General features: G+C 42.5%; 1 protein-coding gene across 2 annotated transcripts in view; it reads left to right on the top strand.

Moving 5' to 3' along the window:
- The window catches only part of SNTG1 (syntrophin gamma 1), a 402149-nt gene that overhangs the window by 317380 nt on the left and 66032 nt on the right, over positions 1 to 18737 (top strand). For both annotated transcript variants that reach the window (XM_044928771.2, XM_006063418.4), the window contains exons 11-13: positions 1390 to 1520; positions 8684 to 8813; positions 17127 to 17165. In XM_044928771.2, coding sequence (XP_044784706.1) covers positions 1390 to 1520; positions 8684 to 8813; positions 17127 to 17165 — 300 coding nt within the window. The remainder of the gene's footprint in view (positions 1 to 1389; positions 1521 to 8683; positions 8814 to 17126; positions 17166 to 18737) is intronic.

The following is an 18737-nucleotide window of genomic DNA, read 5'->3' as shown; positions in this document are numbered from 1 at the left end:
TTCTAATGGGGGCTCAGCCCTCTCCCCCTGGTGCACAGCTACTGTCTCATCTGGGCCACGTGCTGACTGTCTGTGCCATCTGACACGAGGAGAAAGGGGGTGGTTGATGTGAACCCTGGGTGTCTGCATCACAGTCACCACGGAAGCCCTGAACGCGACCATCCTGCACAAAGGCTGAGCCCCCGAGAGACTGGACACCAAGGGGGCCTCTTGACCGTCTAAGCCAGACCTTCCTTCCAGGTGCTCCAAACTGCTCCAAGGATTTCATGGACTTTCACTGGCACAACTGTTGACAATTAACATAGTAATACCAGAGAGCTCTCAACCTTTAGTGAAAATAATAGAAGATTTTTTTTTGCCATAACCAATTTTGAAGAAATTATACCAGAAGAAAAGGTTAATAATATCTAGACTCACAGAAGTTCAATATTTAGACTAAAACAGAATCTCCTTCTAGTATCATCACTCAAGAATGAGAGAATTCTTACCTGGGAAATCCCATGAACAGAGGAGCATGGTGGGCTACAGTCCATGGGGACACAAAGAATCAGACATGCCTGAGCACCCATCTATACACAAAGAATCTCTAGACTAGAGACAAATCCACGTCAGCAGCTCTCTGATCAAACTGAGCCTTGGCTGGCAGAAGCCAGGCCAACCTACACACCAGCATCATTCCCTGTACTAGAGCCAAGGAGAAATCCAACAGTGAAAGAAAATGAAAGAAACACTGATCAACACCCACTGAAAAGCTCAAATTTTATTCAAATGTATGTCTTCTCTCTACAAAAGGAAAAAAACACAGACTTTTTATGGAATTTAAAATACATGGAATTTCAAACCAGTAGTGGTTATCTTAACATAACTTTAAAACAATACAGGAAAATACGAACATCTTAACATAAAGTTAAATAAATTGACAATGATTTCCTTGAGTACTGTTTGAGAGTTGTTTTAGAAGAATATTCATTCTATTCAAAAATATTAACTAACCAATGAATCGCAAGCCCTTGTAATGTTTTGTGCTTCACAGATAGAAAATACTTGCTAACTGAACTTATTTTTTTGTCACCTACTAGTTCATCACAGTTACAGTTTGACCCGTCTTTGCATTCTTGAATGGATTCAGTTGTCCCAATTTTATTTTTTCTTCCAGCTCCTGACCCATTATTTTCATATGTTTTTCACTATAATTTTTCATCTCAACGATTCCCTCCTCACTTTCTTATAGGATTCCATTAATGGAGACATTAGCAAATTTAATTTCATTGCCAGTGAATATGGATATCCCATGGTATTCTGTCCCTGTCTTTGGATTGCTTAGGGGGAAATAGCCCTATGGTGGAAGGGGTTTGTGGCCTCGATGCTGAAAGTCTGTTTTCCTTTCAGGACACACTGTCCTGCTCATCGTGGCCCGCGTCCCCGGGGCTGCGGTGGGAGAAGCGGTGGTGCGACCTGAGGCTCATCCCGCTGCTGCACTCACGGTTCTCCCAGTACCTTCCCGGGACCGACCTGAGCCGGTGAGTTCCACGGGCGCCGACAGTGAGGCCTGGAGTCTGACTGGTGACGGGACTATGATTCCTTGTTCAGTGTGCTTCCAAAAGTGGGAAGAGGGCCAGGTAGCAAACACACCGCAGTGCAAGTGGTGGGCGTGGGCTTGGCTCGCTTCTCAGCCCTGCTGACCGAGCCCTGGGAACCCTCAGACACCAGCTCTACCCCTGTGGCCGTCCGCACCGTGGGGCCTCTGCTCCATGGCTGGGCCGGCCTTGCTGACACCAAGGAGGGTGGATGGCTGGGGCCATGGACACTGTGCTGTTGCTGCAGGTGGTGATGAACCCCCAGCTCTCCGTGGAACCTGCTCACAGAGGCAGGGATGGAGGGGAACTGAGGGCAGTCAGCCCCCGCCCACCACCTCACCCCATCTTGGGGAGGACAGGTGGAGTGGGGCCTGAGGTCCCTTTGAGCCAGAGCAGTCAGTGTGGGAAGAGGGTACAGAGTCCAGCAGCCCCTCCTCGGGTCACCTCGCCCAGCCCAGCAGCTGCAGACTTAGGCTAGAGTTGCTGCCGTCTTCCGCTTTAGCCTTCCTATCGATGTAAGGTGTGGGTACACTGTGTCACATGACCTTAACTGGTGTGTCCTAATGATGTTGCGCGTCTTTCCACATGTGTATTTATCACAGGAAATCCTCTTTGGTGAAATATCTCTTTGTTTTTTGATCATTTAGTAAATTGGCTTTACTTATGTATTTTTACCCTTTTATTTTTTACTGTTGAGATTTGAGAGTTTTGTATATATTCAAGAAAAAAAGTCCTTTGTATCAACACGCTAGTTTTTCTATTCTGTTTTTTTTAACTTATTTTTAATTTTCAAAGTAATTAAATATTTAAAATTTTAATATTCCCTCTATTATATCACTATACATACACCTTTTATTTAGCTTTAGTTATCGTCTAAACATTACACCATATGTCTTAGTCCTTCCAGGCTGCCGTGACAAAATATGGCAGATAATAATAGCAGTTGTTGTTCTCTAGTCACTTAGTCGTGTCAGACTCTTTTGCGACCTCGTGGATTGTCGCCCACCAGGCTTCTCTGTCCCTGGGATTCTCCAGGCAAGACTACTGGAGTGGTTTGCCACTACCTCCTCCAGCGGATCTTCCCAACCCATAGATCTAACCTGTGTCTCTTGCCTTGGCAGGTGGGTACTTTACCACTGTGCCACCTGGGAAGCCCCAGTACTCGCAGCAAACAACAGAAATGGTTTCTTACAGCTCTGGGTGCTGGAAGCCTTGGTTTAAGGCATCCAGGTCATGGCTGAGTCCTCAAGTTCTTTGACGAAGACCACTCCTAATTCGTGCCTGCTGTCTTCTCCTCTGCCCTCCCTTGGGGTGGGGCCTGGGGTCACTCCCGAGACTCTTTTATGAACTACTGATCTTGTGCGTGAGGCCTTGACCCTCGTGGCTTCAGCATCTCCTCTTGCACCATCATGTTGGTCACTAGGATTTCAAAATGTGACTAGGAGGTTTGGCACCAACACTCAGACCACCATGCACGATTTATTAGTGTTTAATGCAACTTATTTTGGAGAAGGAATTGGCATCCCACTCCAGTATTCTTGCCTAGAGAACCTCATTGACAGAGGAGCCTGGTGGGCTATAGTCCAAGGGGTTGCAAGAGTCGAACATGACTTAGCAACTAAACTACCACCAGTACAACTTATTAATTTTACCTCTTTCAGGAAATTTTAGAAACTTAAAACACCTTAACTAATTCCTTTATTTCTTTCTTATCTTTGTGCATATTTCTGAAGATATTTGAATTATATTGTTGTTGTTGTTCAGTCGCTGAGTTGTGTCCAACTCCTCGTGTCTCTATGAACTGCAGCACGCCGGGCTTCCCTATCCTTCACCATCTCCCAGAATTTGCTCAAACTCATGTCCATTGAGTCACCAATGCCATTCAACCATTTCATCCTCTGTCACCTCCTTCTCCTCCTGCCCTCAGTCTTTCCCAGCATCAGGGTCTTTGCCAGTGAGTCAGCCGTTTGCATCAGGTGACCAAAGTATTAGAGATTCACCTTCAGCCTCAGTCTTTCCAATGAATCTTCAAGGTTGAATTATATATGTATCTTAAATTCCTCAAGATATTTTTTTTTGTTTTCAGATAACTGTTATTCAAATATGCCCTACTTTTAATCTTTCTGCTTCTGTTTATTTGTTTCTTTTGAATCTATTTGTCTTCTGCTTTAAGAAGTTTTAAAATATTTCTATTAATGGTATTTTTAGTGTGTGTATTTGTTCTTTTTGTTTTTACTTTAAAAATCTTTTGTAGTTAAACGATGTAGAAATGTTTAGCTAAAGAAATTTATGAGACAAAGGAAATGTATAAATCTAGATGACTTCTTCCATTTTTATTTTTATGACACCTCAACACATCAACAGCTTTTAGCAGTTGAATTAATTACACTCAGTGACTATGACAGTAATAAGCAGTTATAAACACAACACTCTTCTGAGTGGATTGCACAACAATTCAGATTCAAGAGCTAATTTATTGTTCACTCATTCACTCAATAAATATCGATTTAATGTCTATATGCAAGATGTTGTGTTTGCTTCTTTCCCTGAAGGAGCTCATGGGCCAGTGGCAGTTGAGAAAGTGAGGGAAATAAAAGAAAAAAGATAAATTAGTGCCCCATGATGACAAATATACAAAATTGTTGAACTTGGATCAAAAGCCAGGACATTATGAGTTGGTTGGTTTTTCCAAGGCCCATAATGTTAACTTTGGTGATATAATACCTCTCATTTTTAATTGCAACAAAATTGTGTTACTGTCATAGCTATTGTGTAAATATGAATTAAAACATCATAACATTTTATCAATAATAAGACAGTTTATGTTTGTTATATAATGACTTGGAAATATGTGTTTTGGTTCAATTTTGAAGTATCATAATATTGCAGAACATTTCAGTGTCGGGAGATTAGAATGGGAAGGTTATTAAGGACAAGAAAGTGCTTCATTGTATTAACTATAGAACAGAAATCCTGAATAGACTGAGAAACAGATTAATTTCCATACGACCCCATTCCTCTAAGCCAGTCATGCCTTCATGCTGCTGCTGTTTGTTTTTGGAGGAATCACCTCCTGTCTAAAGCGTGTGCCTTGTCTCCTATGCCCTGTATAAGCCATCCATCCAGGTGGACCCCAGACCCTGCTCCCTCATTTTCCTTTACAGGAAGCTCTCGTTGATCCATAGCCTTTGTAATATTCTTGAGCTGATGTTTACTTTCCCTCCCACTCACACATGTGCAGTCCCACATCAGCTTGTATTTGCCGGTCATCCTACCTTATCTGACACAATCAACCCAGTGCACACAAATCTGACCATGGGGTCTTCCATGGAGGTTCAGCCACGGTTCCCATAGACTTGAAGCTCCTTCCGTGATATTCACCGGGCTGCCCTGTCTAACTCTACCTGCTTTCCCACAGTCCCGCTAACCCCCTCCTGGACAAGGCCGTCCAGCCACTCCAGACTGGTGCAGCTTAGGCTCTGCAACTCTCCCTCCTGCTTGCAATGCCCTTCCACCACCGCCTTCTCCTCCTCACTCCTCACAAAGTAAACTTCTCCTGCATGTGCCTGCATGCCATGAACAATGAACACAAACATGAATTACTAACTGTGTAAATAAGAATTGCATATATTGATGTATATGCATATTGACCCATTCCAGTACTCTTTCCTGGAAAATCCCATAGACAGAGGAGCCTGGTAGGCTGCAGTCCATGGGGTCGCTAAGAGTTGGACACAACTGAGCGACTTCGCTTTCACTTTTCACTTTCATGCATTGGAGAAGGAAATGGCAACCCACTCCAGTGTTCTTGCCTGGAGAATCCCAGGGACGGGGGAGCCTGGTGGGTGGCCATCTATGGGGTCACACAGAGTCGGACACGACTAAAACGACTTAGCAGCAGCAGCAGCAGCAACATGCATATTGACAATTAATTATTTATGAATTTTTCATGCAACAGAAGAATAAATTTGTAGTTTAAATGAAAAAAATTACTTTGAAATTTAGCAACATTTGAGCATAACTTTTGTTGCCAGAATAGTGATCAAGAATCATTAGAAAAATAGAAAACAATATTGAGTGGAAAGTGGAAAAAATTCAAATTATCTAACTGTAATCTTGTCACTGTGGGTTTTTTTTGAGCAAGTGTGTGTGTGTGTGTTTGTATCTGTGTGTGTGTTTGTATCTGTGTGTGTGTGTGCACAAAGAATTGTAATTTAATCTAGGAATCCTCAAGACTACTACAAATGTTGTTAAATTTTCATATTTCCCAATACCTCAATGCTAACTTAGCAGCTGCATGTGTATGCTAAGTCACTTCAGTTGTGTCTGACTCTTTGCTACTCCATGGATGGTAGCCTGCCAGGCTCCTCTGTCCATGGGATTCTCCACTCAAGAATACTGGAGTGGGTTGCCATGCCCTCCTCCAGAGGATCTTCTGGACCCAGGGATCAAACCCGCATCTCTTATGTCTCCTGCATTGGGAGGCAGGTTCTTTACCACTAGCACCACCTGGGAAGTCCTACTTAGTAGGTAGTGTAGTTTACTGATTTCAGAGAGTATCTGATCAAACAAGCTGAAAAAAAGAAATCTTGTTTTTCTTTCTTTTTTTTTTTTTTTTTTTACAATTACTGATTATCTTGACCTAAAGAATTCCATTTTCTAGAAGCACAAATATCCCCACAGCCTTGGGGCTCTGGCTAAGTGCTGGGTGACACATGCTTACCAAACTTTCTTAAATATTGCCTCAGGGTCACACATTGGCAGTTCTTTCTCAGCGCTTCAGTGATCAATGAGAGGATTTGGGTCCCACCAGTTACTCCATAAATATTTGTTGAATCTGTAAAGTATGTTTTCCTCATTCTCTGTTAGGGGAAATCGGGGCACAACTAAGTGGACTAATGTGCCAGTGCTCTTATTTATTCAATAGCAGAAGTAGAAACAGGGCCCAGGCTAATACCTTGATGACCTGTTTATTTTGTAAGAGGTTGTATGTAATCAAAGAAACCATTGAAATATTTCACTTATATTCATGAAAGGGCTTCTGACAAATAACCTGCAAAGTGGAAACAGAATGTACAATTGGTATATAGTAGTGTATAAGCCTGGGTTTATAAAGGCTAGTCCTTGCAAATGACTGTGGAGACTGTGTGCCACATGCGATTGCATGGGTTGTGGGTTTCCTCTAAGCGCATCAACTCTAATCAGCTAAAAATACCCAGCTGCCATGATTCATTTACAGCAGAGAGGACAAATATGTTCAAGACATGCTTTAATTTCTGGTACATGAAGCAACGGTTACGATAATCAGAAAGCAGAAAGAAACGTTGTTGCTAACTCAAATTAGTTCTCATTTTCCATGGATAGTTGAGCTTCTGACTGCATATCTTAAATGTCTTACTCACTAGTGAATATCAGAATTAAAGTTGAGAAAGTCACGGGAAGTTAAAGTATTCTTTTTGTGCTGTGCATGTTTTTTTCTTGTCACAAATTCAAAAGAATATTATTTCAAAGAGAAAGACAATAGTTGCCCCCTCTCAGACTTTTTATGTGTTTTTCAGAGCAAATAAAAAAGAATATTTGAACACTTTCCCATAATCAGTTGAAAATGCTTGGTCAAGTTTATCAGAACAAGTGTCTCTAAAAATATTAATAATGTGGATGCAAAGGGCCTTCAGTGTGAAAGTCTCTGGAGCATGTCCGGTTCTGAGGTCTGGACCAGTCTCATGGGACAGGAGAGAGACACCAGCCTCATGATGAAGCTAGGCCAGATAATTGCCGGCTGGAGTGTCTTTATTTTTGAAATTGAAATATGTGTAATATCCACAAACACCTACTTAACAAAATTCAGAAGACACAAAAAAGCAATTTAATTGGAGAAAAACATATAAATGTACACTATTTACATAGCCTTTGGAATGCTGAACTACATCATTTGTCTATTGCTTCAAAACTGGCTGGGATTTAAAGATAGTTTGTGCATTTTCTGAAGTGTATTGTGTTGCACCACAGAGTAATTTTCAAGCATGAGGCATTTGGCTACTTTCCATTCATTTGGGGATTTTTATCTATTCCTCTCCATTAAGCTTATATTGAAACATGCAAGAACTTGAAACAGAAAAATAAAAGTAAGTAATTAAAGCTGCGGAAAGCTGCTTTAAACTCTACAGCGCTTTTGTAAACAACTTAGGATGGCATTATTTAATTTTCTCTAACAACAACAAAAACTCAAGAAAAGACAATAGAGATATTCAGGCTGGCCAGAGCACTTTTAAGGAGATTGTGGTTGTTATTGAAATGCAAACATCTATATAAATTTACAGCGTGAATATTTAGACGTGAAGAGCTGTGGACCCTTGTCCAAAACCATCCCTGAGAAGACAAACAGCTGGATGAACAGCTGAGAAAGTGCTTCAGCTCATGACAGCATGAGAGTTTTAAATGATGCTCGGTATCTGGGTGCGGGGTTTTCGTGCGAGCTTTCCATCAGAAATGCACTGAAAAATGTCAAGAGGAGATGGTAGCCAAAATAATGGATAAACATCTATGCATAACTTTGTGATATGCAGGGAACAGGGAGAATCCCTCTCAAAGGTCTTTGACATGTTTCCATTTACATAATATATTGTACATCTCCAAGTTTCTCCAAACTTACCTGTTTCTCAAGATGCTTTAAGTAATTCAAAATTGTGGTCATCTGGGTTCATATTTGTATGCATGTGTGCTAAATTGCTTAGTCGTGTCCAACTCTTTGCAACACTATGGACTGTAGCCCACAGGCTCCTCTGTGCATGGGATTCTCCATGCCTGAGTACTGAAGTGGGTTGCATGCCCTCCTCCAGGGGATCTTCCCAACCCAGGGATCGAACCCATGTCTCTTATGGCTCCTGCCTTGGCAGGTAGGTTCTTTACCACTAGTGCCAGCTGGGAAACTGGGTTTATCTTTAGTGTTCCGTGTAATAACAGATTTTTTAAGATATAAGGAAAGAGGAATTTGAAGCTGCATTTATGTGGTCTGCAAGAAGAGCCTTTGAGCAGACAGCTATCTCAAGTTGCACACAGACACCCGAGATGATGTCTTGGTCTGATTTGCTCTGACGTCTCTGCAGGCAGAACGCCTTCCAAGTCACCGCCGTGGACGGGGTCTGCAGCGGGGTCATCCAGTGTCTCTCCGCAGAGGACTGCGGGGAGTGGCTGCAAGCAATAGCCACCAACATTTCCAGCCTCACAAAGCACAACGTAAGTAGTGGTTCCAGGAATGCTGGGAAAGCTCCTCCGCCTGCCTCAGTGAACCTCTTCAGTATACAAGTTAACTCCATCAGCTGTTTGGTGTTCTGCTAGGAATGGACCACTGCACACCCACCATAAGAGCTATTATTAAAGTGGATTATACTTGCTCAAAGAAAGCCACTCGATCTTGAGTGTTTTAGTCCAGTGTATCAGTATAACAGTATTTACACCTAAGTTTCCATTCACAAACATTGTAACATCTACATTAGTTAAATAACTGAAAATAGATATTTAACATGTAAGCACTAAATATCTGTATCTGTGTGTATATATCATCCACCTATATTTTTATATATGTATATATGCATCTATCTACCTAACATTTCATATCTCTATACAGTCTATCTATATATATATCATGCATCCATCAGCATCTATAATCCATGTATATATATGCATTTGTCTACCTATATATCTATACATCTATATGTTTACTAGTTTGTCCACTTGCAAAGCAGCCTACAATATTATTTGAGCCCCTAGATCTTTTCAGAATAATTCACTTGTAAGAATATCACAATTAAAGTTGTGCAATAATTGCTGAGCTAAAGCACCTGGACAGGGGCTGTCTTCAGGTGGCAAGGGAGGGTATGTGTTTCTCACAGCCTCAGTGGGCATGGCTGGAGGCCTGTGAATATCACATACAGGGGAGGGAGGACAGGACGCGTGTGAAGGAGGACCCGTGGAGGGACCATGAAGGGACCCATGGACGCATAACTTCAAACACACTCTCCTGTGATCAGGCAAAGGGGATTCAAGCTGATTGCCTTTGCAGTGATATTTTTGCCGGGGAGAAGCTGGGATGCGGTGTCAGGGGACTTGGTGTGGAGCCCAGGTCTCCCTGCACCAGCTCTGAGCTGGACTTCAAGCTCCTCTTCTTAAATGAATGCTGTTAGCCTCAGTCTCTGCGAGGGCTAAATGAAGAAGTGCTTCAGCCATTCTGGCCCTGAAATGATGCTGAAACAGTTGCACTTCTCCTTTCTGCAGCAGCACTCTAAATTTCATGATTTAATCCAAAACTGCTGATAAATGGCTGTATAGATTCGCTCATTGTGTGTGACGCTGCACATCTCTGTTTTGTCCGGTTGTCATTTGAGATTCTTCATCTTCTGAAGAATGGCTGTGTGGATACCAGAATGTGAATCACACAGGACAAGCTGAGCTAAAATAAATGTCTAATGCTGACTAGACCATTAAGCAGCTCTGATTTCTGGCAACCGAAGACCTACCCCTCAGTCCCTCATCTTTAAAAGAGACAGAGGGAAGCAAATAAAAGGCAGAGCTCTCTCTCAGCCAGCATCTCATGAATCTAACCTTTCCAATCACTTTTTACTGCTCCAGCACTGAAATAGATCCCGATTGATAAACAGAGAGAATTTCATGCTACATTTCTACTAAGGTTACCTGTTAACACAAAGGAATCTCTTCTGGTCTAAATTCTTCCACATATGTCCTATGCATGTGTTCCCTTTATCAGAATGGAATGTGGTACTTGAAATATATCACTTATGTGTGTGTGTTTGCATATATATAAATACAAATATTTATGCAATATGCTTCTATTCTTAAAGGATCACTGAAAATCTGTGATATTAAATGAGGATGTATGGTTGCATATGTGAGATTTTCAAAATACATAATCATATTTGATTATGAGAAAAAGGATAGACTCTCTTCCCGAAATGTTTTTATCAATGAGAATGCTCTCAATAACAAGTTAGAGAGACCTCAAAGGAGTAAATAGTGGTTTTCTTTTTTTCCCAAATGAAGAGAGTCACGGATGGCAGCATTTCTTGGAAGCTACCATCCACCCAGAACCCTTCCTCTGTCCACACACATTATTGCTACTATTACCCACTACTCTTAGAGTGTTGGCTTTTACCTTGAGTTTGCTGCCTCATGATCACAGAAGGGTTGCAACAGTTCCAAACATCACTTCAGTGTTCAGAATAGGAAAGAAAGGGAAGAAGGATACATAGTGCCAGCTACATCTCTCCTTTTTTTATCAAGATAAGATAAAATTTTCCAGAAACTCTTTATTAGACTAATAAGGCTCACTTCTCCTCCTCCTCCTGACTCAGCCCCATGACAATTCTGGGGATGGGTGGCTAGTCTCTACCTTTAGTACTGTTTATGGTGGGATGACCAAGAAGAGAAGACTGTAAATGGCTTTTGAGTCAGATAACTGACAGTATCGACTACATTGTTTAATACTTAAAACATATTAATTCTAAAAAAATGCATGAACAACCAGCCGCCCTGTGGTTTTTATGGAATGATCACAGTCCTTCAGGATTCACACATATACACATACATACACGCACGCACACATACACACACCACACATCTCATCAGTCATTTGAGTTCCTGCAGGCTGTATTTCAGCCATCTTCCTACATTTTACCCATTTACCTGCAGGAGCCAAAAAAAAAGGGTCATTTGGGAGTCATGTTTAATCCATAGAGTTCTGCTATTTTGGATGGCAAACACTTGCAAGCTGAAAAGAGAATTTTTTTCCATAATACTGTTGGTTGTGAAGAACTGAAGGAAAAACTTCTATTGTGTCTGCCGCCTTAGAAAGACTCAACAAAGCTCGTAGGTGAATTGAAAGTCATAACAAAATAAAGCCTAACAGAAAAGAGATTTACCAGAAAGGCCTGAAGCTGTGATCAGAGGTTGCAGAGTGAGATTCTGACAGGCGTGGTGTCACTGAGGGAGACGTTTTCTTCCTTCTGTAGCAGCTGGCATTCCCGAGTCCTTGGATGCACTTTTGTGCAGTGTCTTGTTTTCACCACTGTTTCTCCTCACACATCAAATACGAACTTCAGTCGTGCAGCCATCAACTCAATGTGGGCCATGGAGAGTGGAATCAGACAGGGCAGGGACAGTAAGTCAAGTCAGGATAAGAGCAAGGGGAAGTCTAGCATTATACCACGAGTGTATTTTCTTAATCATACTGTTCTTTTTACGTGATTAGAGTTTATTTTGGCAAGTTGTGTTGGGGGGATTTCAATAAAATAACTAACCTACTTTATCGGTAGAAAGCTACTCACCAAAAAAAGCTTTTAAACAATTTTTTTTTTAATTTAAAGATTTTTTTGATGTGAACAATTTGTTAAGTCTTCATTGAATTTGTTACACTATTGCTTCTGTTTTATGTTCTGTTTTTTTGGCCAAAAGGCATGTGGGATCTTAGCTCCCCCACCAGGGATTGAACCCACAACCCCTGCATTAGAAGGAAAAGTCCAATCACTGAAACACCAGGGAAGTTTCAACAAATTTTTACGTTGGAAAAAATTAGCTGGTAATTTCGTTGCACAATCCAGACCCTTTGCTTTGATGTTAACTGACAATTGCAGTCATAAGCAAATGGGCAGTTTTCCTGGGAAGTTTCCAAGGAGCTGCCCCCTAGCCAGCCAGACTCTGCCTGCCTGGCCTTAGTTCCTTCCCTTCGGGCCTCAGTCTTTCTCTTTTCTTCCAGCCCAAGTTCCCCAGTCTCCCATGTTCCAGGGGCCTCAAAGCCCCCAGGGAGTGCCCGGGGCCTTGTCCCGACCCACCCACCCTTCTCCCGCCCTGCTGAGGCTGGCTTCAGGAGCTGACCCTCCTGGGCCCAGAGCTGTTGGAGACCCCACAGGGGTGTGGGGACACACGCTGTCCAGTGCATGTCAAGGGCAGAGGACACCGGCCAGCAGAGAACCTGCTCACTAGATGAACCACTGGACACCCAGTGAGCGCTCAGGCCCTGAAGGGGGAGGTCACACCTGGTGAACCGTGGACAGCGTGTTACGAGAAGCCTGAGCAGCTCAGACACATGGACCACTCACCAGCCGCTGCTTGTTCCCTGCACCAGGCCCCTCCCTTCACCTGTGACTCTCGCAGGGGACCGCCTGCTTCCAGACATTCACTGAGGGCTCTGATCAGTCCTGGGGGGCGGGGGGAGATGTTCCCACTCTCAGCACCAGGCATCATGTGGAAGAGGAGGCACACGGTGAGCTCAGTGCAGACGAAGGGCCAGCAGAAATCATACAGCAATCACTTTCAGTTTGCTATTGCTTGATGAATGTCTCTCAGAAGCCAAGCTTGAGGGAGCAGAGGTGGCCCCAGGCGTCCTGAGGGTCCAGGCTCTAACTATAAACACTCCGTGTCCCCTCCATAGGAAGCCTGACTAATGACTCCACAATGCTAGACCCTGCCCTCTTCACCTGTGACCAATGTGGGCCAATCAAACACCCCCCTCCCCCCGCACGCCTGAAACCCAGGTGCCCAGTGCCTGCAACCCAGCCCACGGTGAGGTCACTGTACATAAAAGAAAAGACCATCTTCTTGGGTAGATGGTATTAACCTTTTTTCAGTTAACATATAATCCTGAGCATTTTCCTATGATAGTAATTATATTCTGAAATCACCTATATATAATGGACTAATAGATACTTTGCTATTCATTTAATTAAAATTAATGAATAGAGTATTATTTGAAATGCACATCATTTAAAATGCATCATTAATGTAATAGTGCCCTATGAATTTCTGGCATATTAGTCAGTGAAAATGTTGCTAATTCACTAATTATACCTTAATATAGGGGTCTAGGGGTCTTCCCTGGTGGCTCAGCAGTGAAAGAATCCACCTGCCAAAGCAGGACACTCAGGTTCAATCCTTGGGTCGGGAAGATCCCCTGGAGAAGGAAATGGCAGTCCACTCCAGTATTCATGCTGGAGAATCCCTGGGCTATAGTCAATGGGGTCTCAAGAGTTGGATATGACTAAGCAATGAAACCACCAAACCACCATAGGCGTCTAGGAGAAGAATCTAAGAATATGAGCATTCTTTGATCTTGTAAACTATGATTGATGTCTTAATGCAGCCCAATGCAGGCTGGCTTGGAGTTTCCATGAGGTTCTCTTTGTTTCTATTCCTTTTGCCCCAAAGATGCACACCCCACAACCAGGCCGGGGGGCAGGTCTATGCAGGGATAATGACTTCTCCCAGCTTCTCCCTCAGCACAAATTAACAAAACCCTTGTCTGTGTTCATAGGTTTTCAGATCCAGACTTCAGCACACATGTTGAGGTAGAGACCTGTGTTGTGTTTGAAGCCCTACCCATCACAAGTGCTGCCCAGGTTATCGCAGGAGAAAGCAAAAGCTCTGCTTCTCCCTCGGTCCACCTGGTCCCATCTGAGCGATTAGTGGACACCCCCCTGAGCCCGCTAGTGACTGCGGAGGGTCTGCTCCCGCCTCTGAGCCACTCACATCCAGAATCTCAGCCACACTTGTACAGGGGGCTCTCAGAAGTCTTCACAAAAAGTGCTGCTGCTAGGTTTATCTTTCTGCTTCCATTGCTAGCAATAGGAAGGTTAGCGTGCCTCAGGCCACCCCAAGCCGCCTTAAATCTATAGGCTAAATATGGGCTGTTTTGGGAGTTGGCAGGTGAGACATTGTTTTTCAAGTAATTAACCACTTTTTAAAGTGTTGTTCTCCATTCACATTTAATACAATCTTTATTGTTAACTCAGTAATATGCATTTTATATTCAGTTTTAATTTTCTATCAAAATTCATTGTCACATTTAGTTTTGCAGTGTAAAACCCTGTCTCAATGATTGTAGCTCTGTAATGCATTGAAATAGCCCCTGACATTAAACACCTCTGGGAGCATTCAACCATTTATTCTCCACAGGCCCTTAAAGGCCTAAAAACAGTCACCCTAGAATAATACCACAGTATAATATTTTAATTTAGAAGAAATTTGACATTCAGAAATGGATCTGTAGATTTCATATTTGTCATTGTTTAGTGGCTCAGTTGTGTCTGACTCTGTGACTCCATGGACTGTAGCCTGCCAGACTCCTCTGTCCATGGGATTTCCCAGGCAAGAATACTGGAGTGGGTTGCCATTTCCTCCTCCAGGGGATCTTCCTGACCTAGGGAGTAGAACCCCCGTCTCCTGCATTGGCAGGCAGATTCTTCACCACTGAGCCACCAGGGAAGCCCATGATTTCATATAAGGCTAATTGTTATGAATTTTATTTTTTAATGAAATGTATTTTGTTTAAAATGTATTTTATTTGTCTAGTTTAAAATTTAGGATGACTATTGATTTATATGCATTTCATAGTCAAATACCTTGAAGTTACTAAGTCATTTTTCGAAGGAGAGTGTAAGTACACCTTTAAATAAATCTGGAGGACCCGATTTTAAGTACATTTGATGGCATAGACTTGATTTTGAAAAACAATATTTGTTGAATGTTGTTTTAAGTAAATACTATGCAAAGAAGTATCATTGATTTAACTTCAGTCATACATTTTATGACTGAACTAAATTTTAGTTCATTCATAGAACTAAAATTACATGATGGAGGAACTTAAAAATGCAATACTATATAGTATGCCCTCAGAGACAACGGTCAACATAAAATGTTAGTGGACATGTAAAATAGGGAGCTAGTGGGAAGCTGCTGTACAGCATAGGGAGCTCAACTCAGGGCTCAGTGATGACCTGGAGGGCTGGCATGGGGGCGGGGCAGGGAGGTCGTATATGTATACAGATGGTGGATTCACAATGCTATACAGCAGAAACCAACACATTGTAATGCAATTATCCTCCAATTAAAAAAATTAAAAAATATATTGGTGGAATTTTATAAAAAAAAAAAAACTGGTAACAAGTATTGTTCCACAAAGTGTTCATTGTGGGTTTTTGATTGATTGGTAAAACACATTTAGGGATCTGCTCTTCTGTCTCCATCTTCAAACCATCCTGACTTTGGTTGAAAGCATCTTTACTTCTAGAGACTTTCCTTGGTTGACTCCTCATCAGAGCAGAAAATACTTTTAAACAATTAGAGCAACCTGCTTCCCTGGTAGCTCAGCTGGTAAAGAATCCACCTGCAATGCAGGAGACCCCCAGTTTGATTCCTAGGTTGGGAAGATCCCCTGGAGAAGGGATAGGCTACCCACTCCAGTTTTCTTGGGCTTCTCTGGTGGCTCAGATGGTAAAGAATCCAATGCAAGAGGTCTGGATTCAATCCCTGGTTTGGGAAGGTCCCCTGGAGGAGGACATGGCAACCCACTCCAGTATTCTTTGCCTGGAGAATCCTGTGGACAGAGGAGCCTGGCGGCTACAGTCCATGGGGTCGCAAAGAGTTGGGCATGACTGAGCAGAACAAGAAAGATATGCTTCTTATACATGACCCTGAGGAATCACACAAATATTCTCAAATTGTCAGCTTTTTTTTTCATATTTTAAATGACATGTCTCCACCAGTGAGTCTGTTCTCATCCACAGGCCATTTCACTTCTCCAAGTTTGTGCCTCCTTGCATCTCCTCTTAATTCATGTTTATCAGTAAGACAAAGGTAAACTAACACTAAAACAAGGAAAAACAAAGCAATTCAACAGAACATTTTCTAAGTGAAAACAGTCTGTGTTTAGTCTGATGTCAGATTATAGCATACAGAGAGCATCATTTAAGTTTCTCTAGAAAACCAGTGAAAAAGAAGGTTTTAATTAGTAAAAGTTCTGTTGAATGAAGATTTCATGTGTTATAAGGTCATTTGTCTAAATCTGATAATCATTTTTCATTTGGTCTTTAAAGTTTGTTTACATGACTTGATACAGAGGAAACTCCGCAGATTTATTCTAAATTTTTATGACATTTCATTCAACGGTGGTGGTGGCAGCATAGTCACTAAGTCGTGTCCGACTCTTGTGACCCCATGGACTGCAGCCCGCCCGCCAGGCTTCTCTGACCATGGGATTCTCCAGGCAAGAATACTGAGTGGGCTGCCTTTTCCTTCTCCAGTTCACTCAATAAATGGTCTTAAATGTTTATTTTATTTGTAATCCTGACTGCAACTATCTTGATAATATACAGTATCCTATAGTGTCTGAATATTCCATCCCCTCTGTTCTCTTATCTATTAAATATAATATGAAGTGAAAGTGAATAATGAAAGAAGTTACAAAAATTTATGCTGTACATTCTCGGTAGATTGTGTGGGATCAGAGGCTTTTCATTTCTCATCAAGAGAATATGGTTAAGTTGAAATATTTCTGAAATGTTCGTATATGAAATTTGGGACACTTTTGACAGTCAGAATTTAAAAAAACATTCCTAATTGGTGCTTGATATGCAATGATTTTAGTGTGTCAACAATAAAGTTTACTCTTAGTTTACTCACTAAGAAGAGAGTCCCATAAACCTGGGGTTCTTGTATTACATTATCTTTGCTGACCTCACTTTTCTTTGTTTATTTTTTCAGATTAAAAAAATCAACAGAAACTTTCCTGTAAACCAGCAGGTAAGATGGAGAAACACATGCAAAGTCAAACTGTATATTTCTTTCATTTTATCTGTTACAAATGGTAATTTTGATTGCCTTTAGTTTTACATGGAAATAATTCGTACGAATTATTAATTAATTCGGAGAAGGCAATGGCACCCCACTCCAGTACTCTTGCCTGGGAAATCCCATGGACGGAGGAGCCTGGTGGGCTGCAGTCCATGGGGTCGCGAAGAGTCGGACACGACTGAGTGACTTCACTTTCACTTTTCACTCTCATGCATTGGGGAAGGAAATGGTAATAATTTTATTATGTTAAACTTAACTTCTATTGCTTTCACAACCATAATATAAGCATTAGCTATTAATAGAATAAGAAAAGGAAGTGAAGGCTCACCGCCTGGACTCGCTGAGCTGTCCCCGTCCAGTGTGTGGACGGGGAGGGGGCTCGGTGGCAGGACACTGATACTGACTCCCCACAGCAGCCTCAGTCCACAGCCACTGACCACAATCTGAACATCGACGATATCAATTCCTAAATGGCATACCCACCACTAGTTAGCTTCCATGGTAAAATTTTAAAATAACTTTCAGTATGTTAAAACCAAGTTCCTTTTCATCTAAGCCTGGGGTCCCATATCAGTAGCATCTGTGTAAGGGCAACCATCTCATATGTGTTTATAAAGTTAAATGAGAACAAAATTTCTCAACATATGCTATTGCTTGCATCAGCGTGTCAGATGTGTGTGTTCCTTGCAACAGAGAACTTATGCTCTGGGGTAGGTTGTGGTGTTCAGGGTGCCCCTTGCCCGGGCCGCCCACAGAGCCCATGTGGCTGAGTGAGGTGGTGGGCAGCTTTGCAGAGCCTGCTGTGCCTACAGCCCTGACCTGTCTTGCTTGGGGTGAGGCCAGGGGGACCAGTTCCCTTCCCTCGGGCCCCTGCCTCTGAGCCATGCCACACTCTTGGCAGGTACAGGGTTGGAGGGGTGTCTGTGCCTCCCAGAACCACAGCAAGTGCGGGCACATGGGGCTTGTTCACGGGCAGAGACGAGGCTCAGCCCAGAGCACCTGACTCACTCGCTCTGGGGTGATGCCTGGGACACTGGGGCATCGCTCCATCCACCGCAGGTGATTCTGAGGCTGGAGTGCACAGGTCACATCTGGGAAAACACTTTACAGCTTCACGGGGCTGAACAGGAGGGAAAAGCCAGGCATTAAGGGTAAATTGTTCAACTGGAAGCCTCAGCTGTGAGGGAAGTTTGCAATGCCCAGGACGAGATAGGGTTGTTTTATAGTCAGAAGTGTAAAAATGTAGACCTGCTCTTTTGGGGAATTCTTGCCAAAAATACAAATGAAGTGTTTCTTTAAAAGTGACTCTAATATTTATGTTATCCCCTCTCTTGTCCCTTCAACCCTCAGCATGTGAAGTATCAATAATTAGTGTGATTTCATCACTAGGAATGTTTCCTAACCCTGACTAGTCCACAGCTATGCTTTATTCCCCATGATGACAACCATGTGGAACACTCCCTACACATTCCTTTCAGGGACCTGTCTCATTCCTCACCACCCCTGCTTTTATCTAGGTTT

This window comes from Bubalus bubalis, chromosome 15 (assembly GCF_019923935.1).
Source record: "Bubalus bubalis isolate 160015118507 breed Murrah chromosome 15, NDDB_SH_1, whole genome shotgun sequence".
NCBI classification, from domain to species: Eukaryota; Metazoa; Chordata; class Mammalia; order Artiodactyla; family Bovidae; genus Bubalus; species Bubalus bubalis.
This window is presented reverse-complemented; position numbering and strand designations above follow the sequence as displayed.